Source organism: Pelophylax lessonae, assembly GCF_965119305.1.
Source record: "Pelophylax lessonae genome assembly, chromosome: 11".
Taxonomy (NCBI): domain Eukaryota; kingdom Metazoa; phylum Chordata; class Amphibia; order Anura; family Ranidae; genus Pelophylax; species Pelophylax lessonae.
Genome location: NC_138778.1, coordinates 171,132,696 through 171,158,134, shown reverse-complemented (window position 1 = coordinate 171,158,134; position 25,439 = coordinate 171,132,696). Strand labels below are relative to the sequence as shown.

General features: G+C 45.0%; 1 protein-coding gene across 1 annotated transcript in view; it reads left to right on the top strand.

Annotated features, from left to right (window-relative positions):
* LOC309566677 (beta-1,4 N-acetylgalactosaminyltransferase 2-like) overlaps nt 1-25,439 on the top strand; it is a gene marked incomplete at both ends in the record, with an annotated part of 345,172 nt that overhangs the window by 270,840 nt on the left and 48,893 nt on the right. The window contains 2 exons of the mRNA XM_082271932.1: nt 12,794-12,981; nt 24,948-25,088. Coding sequence (XP_082128058.1) covers nt 12,794-12,981; nt 24,948-25,088 — 329 coding nt within the window. The remainder of the gene's footprint in view (nt 1-12,793; nt 12,982-24,947; nt 25,089-25,439) is intronic.

Here is a 25,439-nt window from a genome sequence, read left to right as displayed (position 1 = left end):
CCACAGACATTATTTTGCACTCCTTGGCGCGAGTATTTCCATATCACATTAAACTTACATTTAGTCTTGCATCAACCACACATACTGCTCTCACTATCAGATACTGGTTAGTTAAACCGTGTATACAATTATTACACACATCTACTCAGGCTCTTATCTCCAGTCACCACTAAAGGGAGACACTAACAAAATCTAGCTGATTTAACAGTAGTGGGGATATATCTCCAAACTTTTTGAGATGGGAATGAGGGACACCTATTAGTATGTAGGCATAGGACACTATCCCCCTGCCATGCCCTCTTAAAGGAGAATTATAAAAAAATATTAGTTAAACCCACAAGTGCTTTTTTTTTCTTTTCTTTTTTTATCCCCTGCATTTTTTATTATTCTGTTTTTTTAAATTTACAAAAGCAATTTAGAATAATTTGGATGAAAGGTTTACCACTAGGAAACACTATTTGAAAGAACAAAAGTGAATTTTATATACAACTATATAGATCAGACTAAAATTAGGAACAATTAAAGAGGAAAGAGGGACAGAGGGACTTTGTTCCAAATCAAGGACAGTCCCTCAAAAGCAGGGACAGTTGGGAGCTATGTTGATGAGCTCGGGTGTTTGGACTAGGATCAGAACCCACATGTGCAAGCCCACCTGGAAGCTATCACCTGTATGGGCCAATCATCTGCTGTCGGGGAATTCCTTTCCCCTCAGCTGCACTTGCACAAGGGGAGTCTGTTGTGCTGTTGTGGGGTGGGGATTGCCCCGGCTGCAGTTGATTGGCCCATACAGATGATAGCTTCCTGAAAGGTTTGGATTCTAGTCCGAATATGCCCAAGCTCATCCATACTGGACACATCCAGGCAGCGCAAACAATTCCGATTATCTGTTTTGGTGAAAAAGGCCAGTGGGGGATCAGCAAAGTGTTTAAACCCATGGCAACCTATCACACATTGGGGTTGATTTATTAAAGACAAATGTAATGTGCACTGCAAGCGCACTTGTTCCAGAGCTTAATAAATGGGGTAAAACTTCACTTTGCAAAGAATACTGAATCACATGCAAAGAAGATTAAAAAAAAAAAAAATGCATTTTTGTTTGTACATGTTTGGATGATAGAAACCAGCAGAACCTCACCTCATCGCAGAGCTTCTCCTCAGATCTAGAGAAAATGTACTTAGACTGGGTGCACACTGGTGCGAATTGGATTTGGGTTTCCCCGCATCCAATTCCCATGTCAGGAGACTGTGACCGGCTCACAATGGAGCCAGTTCACACAGCTCTAGGACAGCTGTGGAGCGGTTTGCAGGAAATTCGTGGGCGTCTTCTGGTCTGGTTTAGGTCTGAATTCAGCCAAACATTTGGACCAAATTCGCCCCTGAAACAGTGAATGGGACACAATCCAGTGTGATCCCAGCCTCAAAGTGCACTTGCAGGCAGCGCACAGTATATTTGCCTTTGGTAAATCAACCTCATTATCTCTAACTCATCTAAATAAAGGATACTGAAATATAGAATTCAGAACGGATATAATTGTTTCTGATATTTTTCCACTAGAGGGCGCACACTGGCAGCATCTGAAACTGACAGAAGATTTTTATAATGGCTTTACATCACAGAAGAGGGAATAAGCCCAAAAAATCTTTAAATGTTGAATGATAACATTCTCAGATACATACATAAGACCTTCAGGAGCTAATTAGCACTAATAATAAATAGACAAGTAGTAGGCAACAGAAACAAGTAGATACGTTTATAATACTATAAAAATAATTCAACATTTCAGAAAGAAAAATTTGATTTTTTAATACAGACTTACCTGTAAAATCCCTTTCTTGAAGTACATCACGGGACACAGAGCCATAAATCATAACATATGGGTTATATAGCCACCTTTAGGTGAATGACACTGGCAACTGATCAGAATTGATGCCCCCCCTATATAACCCCTCCCACACAGGCAGTACCTCAGTTTTTTAGCAAGCAATAAAGACCTCATACAAGAGGGAAGGGACCTCTGTGTCCCGTGATGTACTTCAAGAAATGGATTTTACAGGCAAGTCTGTATTAAAAAAATAAATGTTTCTTTTCGTACATCACAGGACACAGAGCCATAAAGCATAACATAAGGGATGTCCCAAAGCAATGCATCTGAGGGGATGGGGACACCAAAAAAGACTGCCATCCGACCACAAAAAGGATTACACCGCTGCCTGCAGAACACTGTGGCCAAATGCAGATTCCTCCTGGGTCCCAACATTCACTCAATAGAAATGAGTGAACGTATGCACCGACGACCAGGTCACGAGCTTGCAAATAGGAGCCATAGAGGCTTGATGGCGAAGTGCCCAAGAGGCACCTACTCCTCTGGTAGAATGTGCCATTAAAGGAAAATGTGGAACCTTCCCTTCTAAATCATACGCCTGGGTGAAAACTTGGCAAATCCAATGAGAAATCGTAGACTTAGATGCTGCCAACCCCTTCCTGGACCATTCTGGCAGCACAAACAAGCTCTCGGTCTTACAAATCCAAACTGATTTCTCTAAGTAGAACTTAAGTGCACGCATTACATCAAGAGAATGCAATAACCTTTCCTCCTCCGAGAGAGGATCTGGAAAAAAGGAAGGTAGTATAATGTCCTGATTTAAATGAAAGGCGGGCACCACTTTGTGCAAAAAAAAAACTGGGTGTGGACGTAGAATCACCCTATCTTGATGGAAAATCAAGAATGGCTCTTTACAAGAAAGGGCTGCTAGTTCCGATACTCTTCTTAGCAAAGTGATCGCACCAGTTTTCTGGTCAAAAGAAGCAGGGGAACCTGTCCCAGATGTTCAAAAGGCTGTTTTTGTAACACTGCCAACACCAAATTTAAGTCCCAAGGACACAATGGTGGCTTCACAGGCGGGAGCAAACGTAACATTCCCCGGACGAAGGTCTGAACCAACAAATGGGAAGCGATCGGTTCCTGGAAGAATACCGATAAGGCTGAATTTTGCCCTTTAATAGTGCTCAAGGCTAATTTCATATCCACCCCTACTTGAAGGAAAGCTATAATTCTCCTGGTTATAAATTTGCGGTGATGCCAAACCCCTCTCGGCCATGCCGGGGCTACCAGAATTACGGGTTTCCCCTCTAGCTGGATCCTGCATAACAAATGCAGCATCAGCTGCACCAGAGGAAAGGCATGAATCAGGGAATAGTGTGCATCTGAAAATGAATCAAGTCTAACAGGGAACACCCTGCAGGTGAGGAAAATGGGGATTTTAATGTGCCCAAGACATCAAAAGAAAAACAAATCATAAAAAAATATATACATATATATATATATATATATATATTTTATTGAAAACAGGATGATAAAATCGACAAATAGAAATATGATATATAAAAGGTGTATCATATAACAAGGCACATCCTAAAGTATGATGGATATACGCGTTTCACCCACAGTTTGGGCTTCTTCAGGATCCAGATGTATAGCAGACTTCTCAATGAATATATATATATACACCCTGAATAAAGACAAAATTTAAATCTCCAAACCACGAACTCTAGAATGATAGACTGGAAAATAATTGATTGGTCTAAGCAGGGAAAAGGAACATGTAATCCCCTATAAGAAATATTAACCCAACCATGGATGAGTACAATCAAATATTAAGTGCAGATAAATTCAGAACTCAGTAAGTCTAAAGCTTACAAACACAGCTGAAAATATAGGATATAGATCCAAAAAAGGAAAAAGTTCCATGTACAAAAGTCAGCGTCCCTGCTGCATAAAGACCCATCAAGTCCTTGTGTTGTTCTGTAAGGGTCTGGCATGGAATTGAGCATGGGGAATTCCCTAGTAACATCATGCAAAGATGTATAGAAGGATATCTCAGCCTTACTACGGACCAAACCAGATCCTTCAGGTCTGCAACCCTTCTTGTTGGCAAGAATTTCTTTGCCTGTACCATGTCCATAAGAAGACCCAGATATTCCAGACGCTGGACCGGCTGTAATGCTGACTTTGCTAAATTCAGTATCCAACCCAGACGTTCTAGGAACTGTACTGTCTGGAGGACATTTCGGCTTAAAGCCGATCGATCTATTAGTAATAGATTGTCCAGATATCCTATTACAGATATCCCTCGAGACCTTAGAACAACCAATACTAGAGCTAGGATCTTTGTGAATACTCTTGGAGATGTGGTTAACCCAAAGGGCAGGGCCACAAACTGAAAGTGACAGTTTTCTATTGCAAAGTGTAGAAACCTTTGCTAAGCCTGTAATATAGGCACGTGAAGATATGCATCCTTGATATCTATAGATACTAGAAATTCCTCTCCCTGCAGAGAGGCAATGACTGAACGAATTGACTCTATACGGAAAGTAGGAACATTCAGAAACTGGTTTTAGAGTTTTGAGATCCAGAATAGGTCTCACATCCCTGCTTGGTTTAGGGATTATGAACAGGTTTGAGTAAAAACCCCTGAACCATTCGTTCTCTGGAACCTCCATTATCACTCTTTGAGCTCTCAGCTGGTCCAATGCCAGAAAGAGAGACCTTTTTAGGGGATCTGTCGGTATACTTGACCTATAAACCGAGGATACAGGAACACCCGACATTCCAGTACCCCTGAAAAATGGTGGAGATAACCCAGTTGTCTTGGATCGATTCCACCCAAATCTTTGAGAACTGCAGCAGCCTTCCCCCCACCCAAGTGAGTGGGGGCGCCCCTTCACAGAGTAGGCTTAGAGGAAGACTTGGCTGATCTCTGGGCCCAGGGCTTTTACTGACCCTGCCGGCTTAGTTCCGGACAGATGGTTGAGGCAGTCGCCCCCGTCTGGAATTAGATGCACTGGTAGTATGAGTGCTGGGGATCTTAAAAGAAGGATGCTTGCTCTTCCATTTCACAGGTAGCAATGTACTACTCCACCCCCCCCGAGACCCCTTTTGGGTATACTTATCCAGATCATCACCAAAAAGGTGTTCTCCCTGAAAAGGGAAGCCAGACAGTAACTTTTTCATGTTAATTAACATAAAGTGCGAGGTAGATCTGACAGATCTTCCACAGACCCTCCTTGAGAAGGAACTGTCTTGGACACTCGCTTCATACAGTCTTTTAAAGACATGACAAACTCCTATGGCCACTACTGCTGGTTGTATCGCAGATCCTGCAACTGCAAAGGAGGCTTTCAATAAAGATTCCAACTTCTTATCTGCTGGATCTTTAAAAACCTGGGCATTATCCACAGGGCAGGTTAAACTCTTGTTAACTGAAGAAATTGCAGTATCCACAGTGGGTTTATACCATTTCTTAGAAAACTTTTTCCTCCATAGGGTACAATAGTGAAAACCTTTTAGGAGGAACAAAAAATCCTATCCGGATGGTACCAATAATTATACATTCCTTGCTCCACCAGCGGATGTATGGGAAACGTCCGAGGACCAGGATGAAGGCGCAATGAGCCTAGAGAGGAAAATGAGACCTCAGCTGTCTCTAAGGGAGGAAATTTGTGTCCAGACTGGACCATTTCAGTAATAGACTGAACCAACAATCTCTGGGTTTGGGAGGCTGACAAAGACTCCTCTGACCCTGACTCCCCAGAAGTGGAAACCTTAGCTTGACCTACTATAGGGTCATCATCAGCTACTTCTTCCACATCCTTTGCCCAATCCTGAACTGATTTCAGGGGGTGGCTCAGGTGAGGGGGATCTATCACGTTTCTTCCCTCTTAGTGATGCTGCAATCATGTCGGCAATCTTACCCTCAAGGCTAGCTAATGCCGATGCCAAATTGTCCTTAGTTATGTAGGTTGCGGCAGAAGCACCTGGGGTAGCTACTATGCCTGCCAACCGTAATGGCTCAGATTCGCTAGTCGTCTCTGGCTATTCAGGGGGAGTAGACACAGAGGAAGCACAGCTAGGACATTCAAGACTTGACGGTGGCATCACAGTGCCCCTTCCAACTGCCCCCCCCCCCAGACATTGCTTTATAGCAAGACAAACTTAAGGTACTAACTTCAGTGTACCCAAGGCTTTTGCCAAGCTTATACAGTTTATTGCACACAGCACTGATTATCCCAAGATACAGGACCGGTTTGTGCCAGTAACATACACCCACAGTGACTCATGCAACCCAGCTGCTGCTGCTCTGTGTCCCCTTCAGCCTCAGCAAAGGCTAGCGTGTTGGAAACAGTTCTTTCTAAATCATGCCAATTTATGCTGTACTGCACATGCGTGGCGCGCTATGTGGTGTCCACGTGCACACTAATTGCATTCAACACGCCCTCCATGCTGCATATGCCTGTACTTAAAGGTGAAGATTTTCGCGCATGCGCGCGTGAACAGACCTTCGCCACAGACACACTATCAAGGGAGAAGACGAACATGCGGGCGCTTATGTGCCAAAGAAAAAACAGCAACCACATGGGGTGAGAGAAGCTTAGGCTAAAAATTTTGTTTGTCACAGCTGATACCCTTCAGGTGATCAGCCCAGGGCAAGAAAACAGTTTGATAACAATAGGCAAAGAAATAATGTTTAAACAAACTTTGCATCATCCCACAACTGCACAAGCTCATATAATCATAATTGATTTAAATGGCACATTTAATCCCTAAGGAAAAGCCAGAGCTTTCAACAAGATATATTTTGCATAGCTTAACATCCACAGTCTCATGCACACATTGGTTTGTCACAGCTGATACCTCTCAGGTAATCAGCACAGGGTGAAAACATTGTGTCAGAAAAACAAGCACAGAAATAATGCTTAACAGAATGTATTTGCCTAGGCTTTGTCATCCATAGTTGCAAGCAGAGACTCACATGACACAGTTTCTGTTATCTTTTTAAAAGGAAACAGTGAATAAAATATTTTCAATCTGCAATTATGGCAGCAATTTTTTCCTTCAAGGTTTGCTGTATGTGTAAATATTTTAAATTGGACTCTGCTGCAGGATTCTGTTTTGAAACAGGAATCCAATCTTCACCCATCATGGCGAGCTTTGTCTTGGCGACCTTCAAGGACTGGGTCCCCTTGTTTTAGAGCGGCCACAGCCTTGGACATGTAGAGCACCCTGCATGGAGCGCCTTTGTGGCTTTGTATTCCAAGGGTCTGGACCCCAGGGTCCAGCGCCTAAAAAGGACAGCATTACAGGCAGTGGCGTAGCGTGGGTTGTCAGCATCCGGGACAAGGCAAGTAATTTGCGCCCCCTAACCCGCGGGATTTTAGCACTCGAGTCTCTTCCACTAGATTAGTTAAAGAAACCCTTACCCCCTAAGCACATGTATTGTTTGTTATGAAAATACTGATGTAATTAAAGTAAAATGCATCTAAATACAAGTTTGAATGACCAGCGTGCCCCCTTTCAATGCAGAGTGACCAGTGGGCCGTGCCCCCTTTCAATGCAGAATGACCAGCGTGCCCCCTTTCAATGCAGAGTGACCAGCGGGCCGTGCCCCCTTTCAATGCAGAATGACCAGTGTGCCCCCTTTCAATGCAGAATGACCAGCGTGCCCCCATTCAATGCAGAGAGACCAGTGTGCCCCCATTCAATGCGGAGAGACCAGTGTGCCCCCATTCAATGCTGAGAGACCAGCGTGCCCCCTTTCAATGCAGAGTGACCAGCGTGCCCCCTTTCAATGCAGAGAGACCAGCGTGCCCCCTTTCAATGCAGAATGACCAGTGTGCCCCCTTTCACTGCAGAATAACCAGCGTGCCCCCTTTCAATGCAGAGAGACCAGCGTGCCCCCTTTCAATGCAGAATGACCAGCGTGCCCCCTTTCAATGCAGAATGACCAGCGTGCCCCCATTCAATGCAGAGAGATCAGCGTTCCCCCATTCAATGGAGAATGGCCAGCATGCCCCCTTTCATTGCAGAGAGACCAGCGTGCCCCCTTTCAATGCAGAATGACCAGCATGTCCCCTTTCATTGCAGAGAGACCAGCGTGCCCCCTTTCAATGCAGAATGACCAGCATGCCCCCTTTCAATGCAGAGAGACCAGCGTGCCCCCGTTCAATGCAGAGTGACCAGCGTGCCCCCTTTCAATGCAGAGAGACCAGCGTGCCCCCTTTCAATGCTGAATGACCAGTGTGCCCCCTTTAACTGCAGAATAACCAGCGTGCCCCCTTTCAATGCAGAGAGACCAGCGTGCCCCCTTTCAATGCAGAATGACCAGCGTGACCCCTTTCAATGCAGAATGACCAGCGTGCCCCCATTCAATGCAGAGAGATCAGCGTTCCCCCATTCAATGGAGAATGGCCAGCATGCCCCCTTTCATTGCAGAGAGACCAGCGTGCCCCCTTTCAATACAGAATGACCAGCGTGCCCCCTTTCAATGCAGAATGACCAGTGTGCCCCCTTTCATTGCAGAGAGACCAGCGTGCCCCCTTTCAATGCAGAATGACCAACATGTCCCCTTTCATTGCAGAGAGACCAGTGTGCCCCCTTTCAATGCAGAATGACCAGCATGCCCCCTTTCAATGCAGAGAGACCAGCGTGCCCCCGTTCAATGCAGAATGACCAGTGTGCCCCCTTTCAATGCAGAATGACCAGCGTGCCCCCATTCAATGCAGAGAGACCAGTGTGCCCCCATTCAATGCGGAGAGACCAGTGTGCCCCCATTCAATGCTGAGAGACCAGCTTCCCCCCGTTCAATGCAGAATGACCAGCGTGCCCCCTTTCAATGCAGAATGACCAGCGTGCCCCCATTCAATGCAGAGTGACCAGCGTGCCCCCTTTCAATGCAGAGAGACCAGCGTGCCCCCTTTCAATGCAGAATGACCAGTGTGCCCCCTTTCACTGCAGAATGACCAGCGTGCCCCCTTTCAATGCAGAGAGACCAGCGTGCCCCCTTTCAATGCAGAATGACCAGCGTGCCCCCTTTCAATGCAGAATGACCAGCGTGCCCCCATTCAATGCAGAGAGATCAGCGTTCCCCCATTCAATGGAGAATGGCCAGCATGCCCCCTTTCATTGCAGAGAGACCAGCATGCCCCCTTTCAATACAGAATGACCAGCGTGCCCCCTTTCAATGCAGAATGACCAGTGTGCCCCCTTTCATTGCAGAGAGACCAGCGTGCCCCCTTTCAATGCAGAATGACCAACATGTCCCCTTTCATTGCAGAGAGACCAGTGTGCCCCCTTTCAATGCAGAATGACCAGCATGCCCCCTTTCAATGCAGAGAGACCAGCGTGCCCCCGTTCAATGCAGAATGACCAGCGTGCCCCCTTTCAATGCAGAATGACCAGCGTGCCCCCTTTCAATGCAGAATGACCAGCATGCACCTTTCAATGCAGAGAGATCATCGTGCCCCCTTTCAATGCAGAGAGACAATCCCTTGTTTTAGACGGGCCACAGCCTTGGACATGTAGAGCACCCTGCATGGAGCGCCTTTGTGGCTTTGTATTCCAAGGGTCTGGACCCCAGGGTCCAGCACCTAAAAAGGACAGCATTACAGGCAGTGGCGTAGCGTGGGTTGTCGGCATCCGGGACAAGGCAAGTAATTTGCGCCCCCTAAACCGCGGGATTTTAGCACTCGAGTCTCTTCCACTAGATTAGTTAAAGAAACCCTTACCCCCTAAGCACATGTATTGTTTGTTATGAAAATACTGATGTAATTAAAGTAAAATGCATCTAAATACAAGTTTGAATGACCAGCGTGCCCCCTTTCAATGCAGAGTGACCAGTGAGCCGTGCCCCCTTTCAATGCAGAATGACCAGCGTGCCCCCTTTCAATGCAGAGTGACCAGCGGGCCGTGCCCCCTTTCAATGCAGAATGACCAACATACCCCCTTTCAATGCAGAGAGACCAGCGTGCCGTGCCCCCATTCAATGCAGAGAGATCAGCGTTCCCCCATTCAATGGAGAATGGCCAGCATGCCCCCTTTCATTGCAGAGAGACCAGCGTGCCCCCTTTCAATACAGAATGACCAGCGTGCCCCCTTTCAATGCAGAATGACCAGTGTGCCCCCTTTCAATGCAGAGTGACCAGCGGGCCGTGCCCCCTTTCAATGCAGAATGACCAACATACCCCCTTTCAATGCAGAGAGACCAGCGTGCCGTGCCCCCATTCAATGCAGAGAGATCAGCGTTCCCCCATTCAATGGAGAATGGCCAGCATGCCCCCTTTCATTGCAGAGAGACCAGTGTGCCCCCTTTCAATACAGAATGACCAGCGTGCCCCCTTTCAATGCAGAATGACCAGTGTGCCCCCTTTCATTGCAGAGAGACCAGCGTGCCCCCTTTCAATGCAGAATGACCAGCATGTCCCCTTTCATTGCAGAGAGACCAGTGTGCCCCCTTTCAATGCAGAATGACCAGCATGTCCCCTTTCATTGCAGAGAGACCAGTGTGCCCCCTTTCAATGCAGAATGACCAGCATGCCCCCTTTCAATGCAGAGAGACCAGCGTGCCCCCGTTCAATGCAGAATGACCAGCGTGCCCCCTTTCAATGCAGAATAACCAGCGTGCCCCCATTCAATGCAGAGAGACCAGTGTGCCCCCATTCAATGTGGAGAGACCAGTGTACCCCCATTCAATGCTGAGAGACCAGCGTGCCCCCTTTCAATGCAGAGTGACCAGCGTGCCCCATTTCAATGCAGAGAGACCAGCGTGCCCCCTTTCAATGCAGAATGACCAGCGTGCCCCCTTTCAATGCAGAATGACCAGCGTGCCCCCATTCAATGCAGAGAGATCAGCGTTCCCCCATTCAATGGAGAATGGCCAGCATGCCCCCTTTCATTGCAGAGAGACCAGCGTGCCCCCTTTCAATACAGAATGACCAGCGTGCCCCCTTTCAATGCAGAATGACCAGTGTGCCCCCTTTCATTGCAGAGAGACCAGCGTGCCCCCTTTCAATGCAGAATGACCAGCATGTCCCCTTTCATTGCAGAGAGACCAGTGTGCCCCCTTTCAATGCAGAATGACCAGCATTCCCCCTTTCAATGCAGAGAGACCAGCGTGCCCCCGTTCAATGCAGAATGACCAGCGTGCCCCCTTTCAATGCAGAATGACCAGCGTGCCCCCTTGCAATGCAGAATGACCAGCGTGCCCCCTTTCAATGCAGAATGACCAGCGTGCTCCCTTTCAATGCAGAATGACCAGCGTGCCCCCTTTCAATGCAGAGAGATCATCGTGCCCAGTTTCAATGCAGAGAGACTTACCTGCAGCGGCGGCTTCTCCTCAGTTCCCCGCGTCTCTTTGAGTCCTCCCGCCTCCTCCTCAACCAATGGCATGCGTTCCCCTTTCAGCCAATCAGGAAGCGGGTCTCGGGCCCGTTTCCTGATTGGCCAGGAGGAGGATTCGTGAGACAATAGCGAATTTTCATTTGTTATTGTCACACAATGGGTGGGCTCGGGGCGCACTGCTCTGCTCCCCGGGTCCACCCTTTTTTAAAGCCTACTAGAGCCTCTGGCTCTAATCAGGTGATTAAAAAAAAACCCACTCTGTGACAGCGCCAGGCTGCTGACTCACTCGCTGCTAAACTGACTGAGCAGTGAGGAGAGGCGGTATAGGCGGGGCTTGGCTTGCAACGCCACCCCACCCTACACCAATGGACAGGTGAGGCACAGTCCAGCCCCGCCCCGATCCGCCATTTTTAGCCATAGGGCAGACAGTGTGTGAACTATGTATGTCAGAGTCAGACAGACAGAGTGACACTGCGGATGCGCCCCCGCAGATGTTGCGCCCAGTGCGGCCGGCCCCCCCTGCACCCCCCACGCTACGCCACTGATTACAGGCAAAACCTTATATCTGCTTCCCGAGGCTCAGGTACCATCTTTTTAGTCCATTGACTGTTTTAGATGGATTTGATAGCTAACCCCTTAAATTCAGTGATCTTGGGGTATGTAGCAAATCTTCTTTCTTCCTTGAAGAGAAATGTGGAGAGACTCTCCACAGTGACCATCACCTTTAGACACTGAGGTACTTCCTGTGTGGGAGGGGTTATATAGGGGGGCATCCTTTCTGATTGGTTGCCAGTGTCCTTCACCTAAAGGTGGTTATGTAACCCATATGTTATTATTTATGGCTCTGTGTCCCGTGATGTACGAAAAGAAAAAGCAACAACTAAGAATCATAGGAACTGCTTGCTTTGTGTCTAGGCTGAGTGACACTTAGGTTCATACTCATCTCAACGTACTTAAAGCAGTGTTGCAGCTATGGGAAAAAATGAAAAGTCAGCAGCTACAAATACTGTAGCTGCTGACTTTAAATATATAGATATTTACCTGTCCAGGGAGCCCGCAATGTCAGCACCCAGCAGCCAATTTTTGGATCGGCTGCCGAGTGCTGCCACAGCCATTCACTCTAAGGGAAACTGGCAATGAAGACTTTCAGCTTTACAGCTGGTTACCTACTGTGCATGCGCGAAGTGCGCTGTGCATTCTCATTAGCTCGGTGGCGGAGGAAGGAGAAAGGGGACGAAACGTCCGAGGGACAGCGTCACAGGGCTGTCTCCCGGAAGTGGGGAAGGGTACGTGTCAAAAACAGGTACCCGTTCCCCCCTCCCCCCTGAAAGTTGCCAATGTGGTACCGGGGGGGGGGGGGAGGAAGCAGTTGAGCAGAAGTTCCACTTTTGGGTGGAACTCCACTTTAAGCTACATTCACCAAAGAATAGAATGTCGAAGAGCCTTTGATCATGTATTCCTGTAAAAGCCATCAGTGATCTGTCTGGAAAGTCTGAATTGGCTTGCTCCTTCTTGACCCCAATCAAGAAAAACCAAAGCACACCAAAAATGATGATGATATGCAGAATGTATTGACGGGACTTTGCAGGTATCTCATATATTGTATATTTTATTTGTAGATGGAAATATTAGCTCCTTGGTGACAATCACCACGAAGACCTTTCTGCGCTATGATAAGTTACGGCAGTTGATAAAAAGCATACGTCTGTATTACCCCAGCTTAAAAGTCATCGTGGCAGATGACAATGACGAGCCTGAAAAGATTGAAGATCCAAATGTAGAACAGTACTTTATGCCATTTGCTAAGGTAAAGTCAATTCCATTTCTATGACTGAGGGATGTGACAAATTAGTGAACCCCGAGTTTGTTATTCGAGATGTGTCTTAAAAGTTTGGTGAATGGTATCAGAAAACAAACAAAACAGAAGATACAAATTACCTTTATTGGCCTTCAAAATAATCGCAATCCTTCACAACTTTTGGCAATGCTCATAAAGCTTCTGCAAACTGTCAGCAAAGGCCCCTATAGGAATCGATCGCAGAACCCTTGTCACACATTCCTAAGATGCCGCCAGGCCCGCTACATCCACAGAACGTGCTCCTTTTATGATGCTCTTCAGGCGGAGAAACAGAAAGAAGTCCTCAGGTGCCAAATCAGGGAGTATGGTCGATGATTGAGAACAGGTACGAATCAAACTGGTAGCACCAGGTCTCATCCCGTGTGACGGTGGTTCACAGAAAGGATGGATCCTGGTCACACATGGTAATGAAATCTCCAGAGTTTTCCATTCGTTTTGCTTTCTGTTCGTCTGTCAGCTTGTGCGATGCAGGGAAAAAAAACCAGCAGGATCCCTTAGTAAAAGCATCACATAACATACACAGTAAACAGTGTTAGGCACACATTTAACCCCTTGATCAAGCCTTGATGTTGATCCTCCCAGATAGTGTCATTAGTACAGTGACAGTGTATTGTATTAGCACTGATCACTGTATTTGTGTCACTATTGATGTCAGTGTCAGTCGGTTAGTGTACCCCCTAGTTAAGGATTGCCCGCCACACTATAGGGCCCTTCGAAGAAGTCGGAAATGACGAAACGCGTCAGGGCGTGAACCTTGCGGCGACCGGAAGTTCTCGGGTGACACATTCGGAGGCACTGGAGGCTAAGAACATCAGCGTGGAGAGGGTGAGCCGGCCAACATCGCCTACCGATGCATCCCTGTGACTTCCCTATATGATTTATTAGAAGGCTTACTATTTGATTGCGTTTGTGAGTGCATTTATTGGGGGATTGGTTAATAAAGTATGGAGTGATGTTTTACAATATCACACTAGTGCGGTCCTTTCTTTTATGTTTTCCTTAACCGGTTGGTGAGTGACTCGTGAGCAAAGGGAACACAGTTTTCTGTGGAGAGAGGTGTGTTTCTAACAGCTGCAGCCGATCGAGTAAAGACCACAGAGTTCATGCTTGTTTGCCTTCTCTATGAGAATAGGAAGGCCAGTTTGTCTGGTGAGTTGCCATCTTGTACCTGTATCACAACGGTGGAGGATTGAATGTCGGGTGACCCCATAAAAATTCACTGGTGACCCCAAATTGGTGAAAAAGACTGATATAAAGATGGACATTTAATGAGAAAGGACTAGTGTACTTTAGCAATTCCCTGCATGCTTTGATTGATACTTAATATCAGCGCTGCTATTGCTTTGTGTATGACTCCATTTATGGACTTTTATTCAGAGTGATTGTTTACATTTTTATCTTTGAAGTAGCTGCGATATTTCTCTGAACGAGATATATTTATTTATTTATTTATTTGTGCGCAGAGGATATAGTATATTAGCACCGTCTGGTTTTATTTATATTATATATTGATTGACAACTGTGCAATTGCCAGTTAAAATACCGCAGTGTAGAATAGCAAAAAAGTATCTGGTCATGAAGAGGATTACATTTTCCGGAAGTCAAGTGGTTAAAGTGTATGTAAACCCGATTCATGAAATTTGACCTTGGCACATATATCTGTAGTGTTTACCTATCTCTATCCAAAGCACTAAGTTCTGTGATTTACTGCTGCTTTGTTCCTCTGCAATCAGCATGATAACTTCTGACAAGTTCTCTGACACAGGAGATGAAAGCAGCTGAAAATTTGTGACGGGTGGGTGCATAGAGATAGATTAGCAGAGTGCTGGTCTATTCACAGCACAGCTCTGCATGTTTCTTCCTTCCTCTGCCTAAGTGGAGAGTGGGTTGGTGCCTTTCCTTCAATCAGCTGTCACACGGTATATGCCTAGACTCCCCTCCCACTGAATCAGTAGAAACAGATTGTAACACAATATTCACTTTTTAAAGAATATAGAAAGCTTAAGACAGATAAAATACATGTAAAGCTTATGTAGGGAGATTTGTTTCATCTCCATGTATCATCTGAGACTGTTCTCTTCACCGGGTATACGTATGTAAAGGTTTACGTCCACTTTAAACTACCATGGACTCTTGGACATTTGTTTGGTGCTGTCATGTGATTGTATGTATGTGGATTCTCATCTCTGTTACACATTCCTGTTCCTGATAGGAGTCCCCATTTTTTTTTAGTGCTGCTTAACCTTGATCACTGTAGAACAGATGTCGACCCTTACTACTGGCTGAAAGGCCATAATAAACTCACCCACCAACCATTACACCGTAACTAACCCAATAACGGAGACCACACAGCAAATGGAGTGAAAATGGCCATACCATGATATCAGTCTTTTATTAACACATTTTTTAAACTTTAATTAACATAAAGGATAGAAAAAACATTCCTTAAAACCGAAATTGATCAGTCGCTAAGCCTGTTGGTCTTTGAGGCACCTCAAAATATGTTCCATTGTACACTGCAGGCTTTTTCATAATAGGCCTGCAGCTGCAACACACCGGCTCGGAGACAACACCCTACCCGCAGTGCAACCACTTCCATATTCCAGTTAAACTGAAATTAACTGGAATTCACCAGAGGGACACATACCAGCGATGTATCCCGAACCATTCACTTATCCTCAAGTTTTTTACCCCCGCCAGCAAAGACCAAAAAAACGCCCAGCTGCCATGACATCTATTAGGACAACACAACAAGCCATGAAGAAAAACAATAACCAGGAGGGTGGGTGGGAAGCTGTCCTCCTGTCCGTTGATCTTCCACTGGACTCCCAGGACCGAAGCCACCCCTCCTAAATTTCCTAAAGGCCCCACCCAGCCATTGCCTGCCTCCAATCAGGTAAGTCCACTTTTCCCTTACTAAAATTATCCCCTACACTTAACCCTTCCCTATCCTGACGACAGTTAGGGTTGCCACTTTTTCTTCAAGACAAACCCAAACACTTTAGCGGCTCACAGCAATTTTTTTTAAAGCATACACTAGGATTATAAACAGAACTTGGACACCTTTGGGTGCTCCAAAAAAAGTATAAATGCAGAGCATATAGTGCCCCCTCACTCTCCTGCTAGGCCCTGTTCTGAGCAGAAATATGCAGTCAGGGGATGCAGGTGAGGCAGTGCCTAACCTGTTAGTAACATAAATAATAAAAAAATAAAAATAAAAACGATTGAGCTTCGAGAGGTCACAGAGACCCCAAATTTGGGGGGTAGGTACCTCAAGTCCTAACCCACCACTTGGGGTACTAGCTCCTATGGTTCCGGCGATATGGGGGTCCTTGCACAGCCTGTCAGAATCTGAGACTGAGAGGATGAGCTCACAGTGCCTCTGATTTCTTGTCAGAGGCACTGAGCTCAATGGAAAGCTTGTTTGGACCCTTGGACCAACGGTAAAGCACCATTGGTCCAAGCTGTCCAATAAAAATGTTGCAATGGAGGCTGTCCTCTCACTGCAGTGTCATAGAAGGGGGATGTGTCTAAATGCTCCCTTCCAGCCCAGCCCTCCTTACTACAAGGAAAAAACATTGGTTTATTGGTATAAGGTTTACTCATAATCCCATGTTTTTCTCACACAGTTAGGAGGGAGAATATGCTGCTGCTGAAAAGGTACTTTTTTAATCAAGCAAAATAATATATTATTATGCTATATAATATTGTAGCACACTCCTAGGTAGGTGCTAGGAAAAGCATATATGTGGCCCTGTCTGCTTATCAGGGGGGCCTGATTCAGTTAGTGAGGATGTCATGTATTTCCAGGTGTGGTCTGTTGAGTCTGGGGAGTCTCCCCTAGTGTCCAATGAGGGCTCTTATTGGACAGTGGAGGAATCCTGACCAATAGCGCACCAGGACTTATAGCCGTCTCAGTAGGCGGAGTTTGCCGCAATGCACCCTAGGATCGGATATAAGGGGAGCATGTGACAGGGGGTCTTTTGGAAGCAGAGTCCAAGGAGGAGGCTGACAGCTGTCTCTTCTCCTGTCAGAGCAAGTGAAGTTGTCCTGGGCAGTCGACCTAGAGGACCGGAGGTTGAGCTGGGCTGCAGAAAGAGGATCCAGAGTGTTGCTGACCCGAGTAGAGCTGCTGGGCAGGAGTTTCCAGGAAAAACAGTGTTGTGAGTACTTCAAACCGCCCAGGGGCCTGCCTAGGAGAGGGGGCCACTCCAGAAGGTCAAAGGGATCCGGGAGTCAGCTAACCAGTAGGGATGATCGAACTTTTGAAAAGTTCGGTTCGACCAGAACACCCGAATTTCCCAAAAGTTCGGTTCAGATTTCAGAACCCCATTGAAATCAATGGGACCCGAACTTCGGTAATCAAAAAACACAATTTTAAAGCCCTAAAACCCAATAAATGCCCCTAAAAGTGCCTAGGGTTTTGGGTCATGCTCCATTAACTATTAATCACACAAAAAAAAGTTCTTAAAAATTGTCATTTTTGATAAAAAAGCCAATTATTGAAAAAAAAAGAGAGATTTTTTGATTTTTACTTTGGATTTAGTATCTGGGGGGTCTAAAAGGTGTGCATGTGAAGTTTCAGCTCTGTAGCATGTCCAGAACCATGAAAAAAAAAAAGATAATTTTTCAGTAGAAGAACAGGGATGTGGGTCGGGACCCTCCTTTAACACCTATATGATCTTTTTTTCTGGTTCTGGACATGCTACAGAGCTGAAACTTCACAGGTACACCTTTTAGACCCCCCAGACACAAAATCACACAAAAAAGTTCTTAAAAATTGTCATTTTTGATAAAAAAGCCAATTATTGAAAAATAAAAAATAAAAAAAAAGAGATTTTTTTGATTTTTACTTTGGATTTCAGATCTGGGGGGTCTAAAAATTGTACATGTGAAGTTTCAGCTCTGTAGCATGTCCAGAACCATAAAATAAAGATCGTTTGTATTAGAAAACTTTCAGACAGGGGGTTGGCTTCGCTGCTGTAACACCTTGGCGGTTTAATAGAAGGCATTTTTTTGGGTTCTTTGCAGTCAGGAAAAACATCTGAACTTGTGTATAGTGGTACTGTGCACAAGTTCTGATGTTTTGCCTGCCTCCAAAACCCCCCAAAAAATGCCAGCAAAAACACACCTGGGCATTTTTTTTTTTGACGCTAGCGTTTTTTTTGGCATTTTTTGGGGTTCTTTTGAGGCAGGCAAAACATCTGAACTTGTGTATAGTGGTATATATACACACATACATATACAGTAGATCTGAAATCCAAAGTAAAAATCAAAAAATCTCTTTTTTTTTATTTTTATTTTTTATTTTTCAATAATTGGCTTTTTTATCAAAAATGACAATTTTTAAGAACTTTTTTGTGTGATTTTGTGTCTGGGGGGTCTAAAAGGTGTACCTGTGAAGTTTCAGCTCTGTAGCATGTCCAGAACCAGAAAAAAAAAAAAAGGATTGTATGTATTAGAAAACTTTCAGCTCAGGGGGTTAGCTTCTCTCCACACCTTGCCGGTTTCAAAGCAGGCATTTTTTTGGGTTCTTTGCAGTCAGGAAAAACATCTGAACTTGTGTATAGTGGTACTGTGCACAAGTTCAGATGTTTTGCCTGCCTCCAAAACCCCCCAAAAAATGCCAGCAAAAACACACCTGGGCATTTTTTTTTTTACGCTAGCGTTTTTTTGGCATTATTTTGGGTTCTTTTGAGGCAGGCAAAACATCTGAACTTGTGTATAGTGGTATATATACACACATACATATATTTATATACACACCTAGACATATATAGGTGTGATAGTAGCAGAAATATATTACTGTAAATGATTTCATTAGCGCAAGCATATATTTCTGCTACTATCACACCTATATATGTCTAGGTGTGTATATAAATATATGGATGTGTGTATATACACCACTATACACAAGTTCAGATGTTATGCCTGCCTCCAAAACCCCCCAAAAAATGCCAGCAAAAACACACCTGGGCATTTTTTTTTGACGCTAGCGTTTTTTTTTGGCATTTTTTTGGGTTCTTTTGAGGCAGTTAAAATATCTGAACATGTGTATAGGGGGTATATATAGACATATATGTCTGAATATATACCCCTAGACATATATAGGTGTGATAGTAGCAGAAATATATTACTGTAAATTATTTCATTAGCGCAAGCATTTATTTCTGCTATTATCACACCTATATATGTCTAGGGGTATATATTCAGACATATATGTCTATATATACCCCCTATACACATGTTCAGATGTCATGTCTGACATCAAACATGTCCTCAAAAAAGCACTGGCAGTGGCAGCCCCTGCAGCATAAAAAATGCTTGGCTGGTGAGAAGCCATATGGGTGTGCCGAAGCAATTCAGAGAAATGATCATTTCTCTATAGCGGTCACCCTGCTATGGAAGGGTTTTGTCACCCTGCCATAGCAGTCACTGCCAGTTAACCCTACACTACACTACGGTCCCCTTACACTTAACACTTTCCCTACAGAAACTAAATTTTTGAAGCTAACTTAAGTGTAAAGGAGCACTCTAACTACACTAGATATCCCTTTCCTCACACTAAAAATAGCTAAATGACACTTTTAACTTCTTCCCATCCGCGCTACAGCCTATATACGGCTGCAGCGCGGACTCGAATTTTCGGGAGGCTGTTTTTAAACGGCCTCCCAGTGACACGCCCCCAGCGCGCTCCCGCGAGAGCGCTGCGGGGAAAATCTGTGTCGGCCGTGTCCCTTGGACACGGCCGATCACAGATCGTGGTGAATGGCCAATCACAGCGGCCATTCACCACGTGATCGGGCCGTCCAATGAGCGATGATCTCATATGTAAACATATGAGATCATCTCTCATCGCCGGCGCTCCTTCCTCACACGGAGCCTGCAGTGTGAGGAAGGAGGGGGAGCCTCACAGCGCCGGGGACACAGGAGAATGTAATCAGGGCACCGATCACCAGTGCCCTGATTACTGAAGGTAAAAACACACACACAGTGCCCCCCCATCAGTGCCCACAGTGCCCGCCATCAGTGCCCCCCATCAATGCCCACAATCAGTGCCCATAGTGCTGCTTGTCAGTGCCCATCAGTGCCTGCTCATCTAGGCACTGATGAGCACTGACTGGCAGCACTATGGGCACTGAGTGTGGGCACTGATGGTGCTGCCCATCAGTGCCGCTCATCAGTGCCACCCATCAGTGTCCAGTGCCATCCGCCAGTGCCCATCAGTGCCGCCTATCAGTGCCCATCAGTGCCGCCCGTCAGTGCCACCTCTCAGTGCCGCCTCTCAGTGCCCAGCAGTGCCACCTCTCAGTGCCCAGCAGTGCCGCCTATCAGTGCTCATCAGTGCCGCCTATCAGTGCTCATCAGTGCCGCCTCTCAGTGCCGCCTATCAGTGCCGCCTATCAATGCTCATCAGTGCGGCATATTAGTACCTCCTCATCAGTGCCCATAAGTGCCACCTCATTAGTGCCCATAAGTGCCACCTCATCAGTGCCTATCAGTGCAGCCTATCAGTGCCCATCAGTGCCGCCTCATCAGCGCACATCAGTGAAGGAGAAAAATTTATTTTCAAAATTTACTCGCAGAAAATAAGAAAAACTTTTTTTTTTTTTTTTCAAAATTTTCTGTCTTTATTCTTTTTTTTTGTAAAAAATAAAAAACCCAGAGGTGATTACATACCACCAAAAGAAAGCTCTATTTGTGTGAAAAAAATGATAAAAATTTCATATGGGTACAGTGTAGCATGACCGCGCAATTGTCAGTCAAAGTGTGACAGCGCTGAAAGCTGAAAATTGGCCTGGATGGGAAGGGTGTTTAAGTGCACAGTAGGCAAGTGGTTAAAGTAAAATTAACAGAACTGCTTCCACTCTCTTCCATGTCCAGTATAACAATGCTAGGAATATGGCGGGGGTGATCTTATATACTGGGGGGGCGTATTCACTAATGATTGGTCTAGGGACCCCCTAGTCACTCCAATCACATTCCTAGCATTCTCCTGACCCCTCAATTGGCTTTTGCTAATGGTTCTGGTCCAATCACTGGCTTTTAAAGCCCATTTCCTGAAGCATTGCATTTTGGGCGGTTCTGGTTGCCGAATTCCAAACTTTTTGGGCAAAAAGTTCTAAATTCGGCCGAACCTCGAACACCCAATGTTCGTGCCGAACCGATGGTCGACCCGAACCGTTCGATCATCCCTACTAACCAGTAGAGGAGGCTTAGAGAAAGGGGGTGCCAGTGTCTAAGCCCTGAAGATAATTGAGAGAAAGGGGGCGCCGGTGTGGGCCCTGAAGTGTTCAGCAGTGCAGTAGTATACAAGTAGCTACCTCAGCAAGAGTGCTTAAAATGGAAGTAAACCCTCCTCAGGAAGTTGTACCTATAGGTAAGCCTATGATAAGGCTTACCTATAGGTACTGTAAATATCTCCTAAACATGTACGGTTTAGGAGATATTTACCTTTAATGCAGCCAGTGACGTCACTGGCGCATGCGCTCTGAAGGAACGGCTGATCGTGCCGTTCCTTCAGAGCCCTGTGCCGTGACCGTCGGCTCCCGCGCGCGTGCGCGGGAGTGACGTCACCGCGGTTCCGGCCAATCAGATGGCCGGATGCCGCGATCCCGGAAGACGGGCGACTGAACATGTCGCTCGTCATACAGGTAAGAGAGCGGCACGGCGGGGGCTCGTTCTAAGGTAAGTATTTCATAATGAGCTAGTATGCGATGCATACTAGCTCATTATGTCTTTCTCTTGCAGGTTGTAAAAAAAAAAACATTTTTTTTGAACGAGTTTACAACCTCTTTAAAGGAGCTCAAAGAGGACTGCTTTAGTCAGAAAGCAGTCACAAGTCATTTCAGCATTAACAGGCATCCGGCCAGCGTTAACCAGCGTCAAGCCAGTGTTGATAGGCTTTGAGCCAGCGTCAAGTCAGCGTCAAATAGCGTTTTTCAAGTGTATCCTCCAAATTATGCATAGTTCAGTTCAAGGAGTATCCCACTCATCCCTTCTTCTATCCAAGTTACCAAATAAATACAAATACCCAAAGATACTGGAGTGGTCATTGTCTCAGTGCTCACACTTGGAGAACTTCCTTTAATGTGCTGTTGTTACTAGCGGTAACCCAGGGGGACCCATATCCAGCAAAACGGCTGGGAATTGTGCTACAACATTATAACATAATAATTTATTATTTTTCTATTTAATGTGAAATTACTGATTTGAAGTTATAATTTCAAACTTCAGTAATTTGTCCGTTAAGCCACCGGCTTGAGTACAGTTTTTGAAACTATAGTAAATTACCTTAAAAACAATATATAATAATTACTTGTACAGTGGAACCTTGGTTTACGAGTATAATTCGTTCCAGCAGCTTGCTTGTAATCCAAAACACTCGTATATCAAAGCAAGTTTTCCCATAGGAAAGCATTGAAACTCAGATGATTCGTTCCACAAGCATTTATAGTAATATAAAGATATGCTGTTATATATAAAGTAGTACATTACTGTACAGTATAAGTATGCCATCTCCTTTGTTAAACATTATGTGTCCCTGTATTCGTGCTGTACTACATAACAGATGCCGATTATTCTTTATTAGTGCTTGTCTGGCTGTTCACTCACAACACTGCAGCCCTCTGCTTCCTCCTCCCCTCCTCCTCAGATGACGTCAGAAGGAGTGATCGGCCCCTCCCGCCGGGTAGAGCAGGGAGACGAGGTGAGAGCGAGGCAGAGAAACGAGGAGACATATACATACAGTAAGTGCAGGGACACTCTAAAACAATATAAATCGGCATGTTTATACAGTGTACAAGCGCTGGGACACATAATGGTATGTGAGAGAGTGCATTTACAGAGGGGATGGCATGCTTTTAGAGTATAAAACTGCTCGTATATCAAGACAGTGCTCGTATACCAAGACAGTTTTTTTTTAAAAATGTTGCTCGTCTTTCAAAACGCTCGTAAACAGAGGTACTCGTAAACCAAGGTTCCACTGTATATTACTTACTTAAGGTAATTAACCACTTGCCACCCAGGCCAATTCTGACTCTTCTCTCCTACATGTAAAAAACATAATTCTTTTGCTAGAAAATTACTTAGAATCCCCATTATATATATATATTTTTAGCAGACCCCCTAGGGGATAAAATGGTGGTCATTGCATCTTTTTATGTCACACAGTATTTGCGCAGCAATTTTTCAAACGCATTAAAAAAAAAAAAAAAAAACACTGTTTCATGAAAAAAAAAAACCCCCACTAAAATTAGTCAGATTTTTTTTATAATGTGACAGAGGATGTTATGCTGAATAAAACGATACCTAACATTTTTTAAAATTGCGCACACTTGTGGAATGGTGACAAACTCCTATGTGGGGGGTCTAATTGACTGCCTGCGTCCTGACGCGTGGGTTTTTAAGCCTAAGCCAATTAGCTGAAGATGAGGATGAATTTTTTCATCTCACTGTGCTCGGCTACGCTGTGGGAGTTTATTCACTAAATGGCGATGTGGGGTTTATTCACTAAATGGTGATGTGGGTTTTTTTTTTCACTAAATGGTGATATGGGTGTTTATTCACTAAATAATGTGGGGGTTGTATCAGGCTCTGATACTAGCCAGTGCCTCACCAGCCACTGACCTCACCGCACTTCTCTGGTTCAGAGCCACATTACTGTCTGAATATTGTGTCCGGGTTTCAGGCGGACTGAAACCCAGACACAAGATTCAAAGCCCGGACTGTACATTTGAATCTGGGACAGGTGGCAACCCTAATGACAGTACACAATTCCTGTGCATTGTTCTTAGTTGCACGTCTCTAATTTCTGAAGGTTTACTGTAAGGGATGTTAAGACTATAGATTAAATGGCAAGTATTTGGAATGCACTGGTGTGGAAAGTGGGGTCCCCCAAGGATCTGTCTTGGGACCAATACTGTATAATATATTCATAAACGATTCAGTAGAGGATGGGATGAACAGCTCAATCTCTGTATTTACGGACAATACTAAACTGAGCAGTGAAATAACTTCTACGCAGGATGTGGAAACCTTACAAGAAGACCTGAACAAAATAATGGGGTGGGCAACTACATAGCAAATATGGTTTAATGTTGGAAAATGTAAGGTATTGCATTTGGGTGCCAAAAATATGAACGCAAGTTACGCGCAAGGGGGTGAACCTCTGGAGGAATCTAGGATGGAAAAGGACCTGGGGGTTCTAGTAGATGGCAAGCTCAGCAATGGCATGCAATGTCAAGCTGCTGCAAGCAAAGCCAACAGAATACTGGTATGTATAAAAAAGGGGATTCACTCCAGAGACAAAACGATAATTCTTTCTCACACACTACAAGACTCTGGTTCAGCCACATCTTGAATATGCTGTCCAGTTCTGGGCACCGGTCCTCAGGAAGGATGTGATGAAACTGGAGAGAGTCCAGAGAACGACAACAAAGCTAATAAAGGGACTGGAGGACTTCAACTATGAGGAAAGACTACAAGCATTGAACTTATTATCTCTGGAGAAGAGACACTTGAGAGGGGATATAATATCAATGTACAAATACTGTACTGGTGACCCTAGCATAGGGAACAAGCTTTTCATTGAAAGGGAATTTAAAAAGACACGCGGTCATTCACTAAAATTAGAAGAGAATGGGTTTAACCATTGAGAGTGGTAAGGATGTTGAATTCTCTTCCACAAGCAGGGGTATCAACAGGGAGCATTGATAATTTCTAAAAACTATTAGATGGGCCCCCCTAATGACCACAACATACAGGGGTTTACAATGTACTATTGACATAAACACACACACACACACATAGGTTGAACTGGATGGACTGGGGTCTTTTTTCAACCTAACTAACTATATAACTCTCTAAGATTGGAGAACAAATTTCTGAGCAATGAATGCACCTTGTTTTTCCAGGGCTGGTTTGCGGGCAGGAATCTTGCCGTATCTCAAGTAACCACCAAATATTTCCTTTGGGTGGATGATGACTTTGTTTTTACAGAAGAAACAAAAATAGAAAAACTAGTGGATGTATTGGAAGCAACCGACTTGGATGTGGTGAGATCTGCTACTACTTTTCTCTTAGCGCACTCCCAGCACCGAGACCGAGGTCTCACCAAGAGTCCCAGGCACCATACTAACGATCGGTGCAGTAGCCTCTGATTGGCTGCAAGAGTGATCAGTCACCTGTGTTTCTCTCTGTGTATGGAGAGGAAAGCTACATTGTATCTTTGTCTCTCCTTGCAGAGAGAATAAAATATATATATTAAAAAAAAAAAAAAAATACCTCGATCAAGGTTTGATCTAGGTCAGTGCCAGGGTTAGCATTTGGGTCAAGTAAGGGTCAAAGGTCAGGGTCAGTATTTTGGTCAGAATTATTATTTTTTTTAATTAGCATCAGTGTCAGTT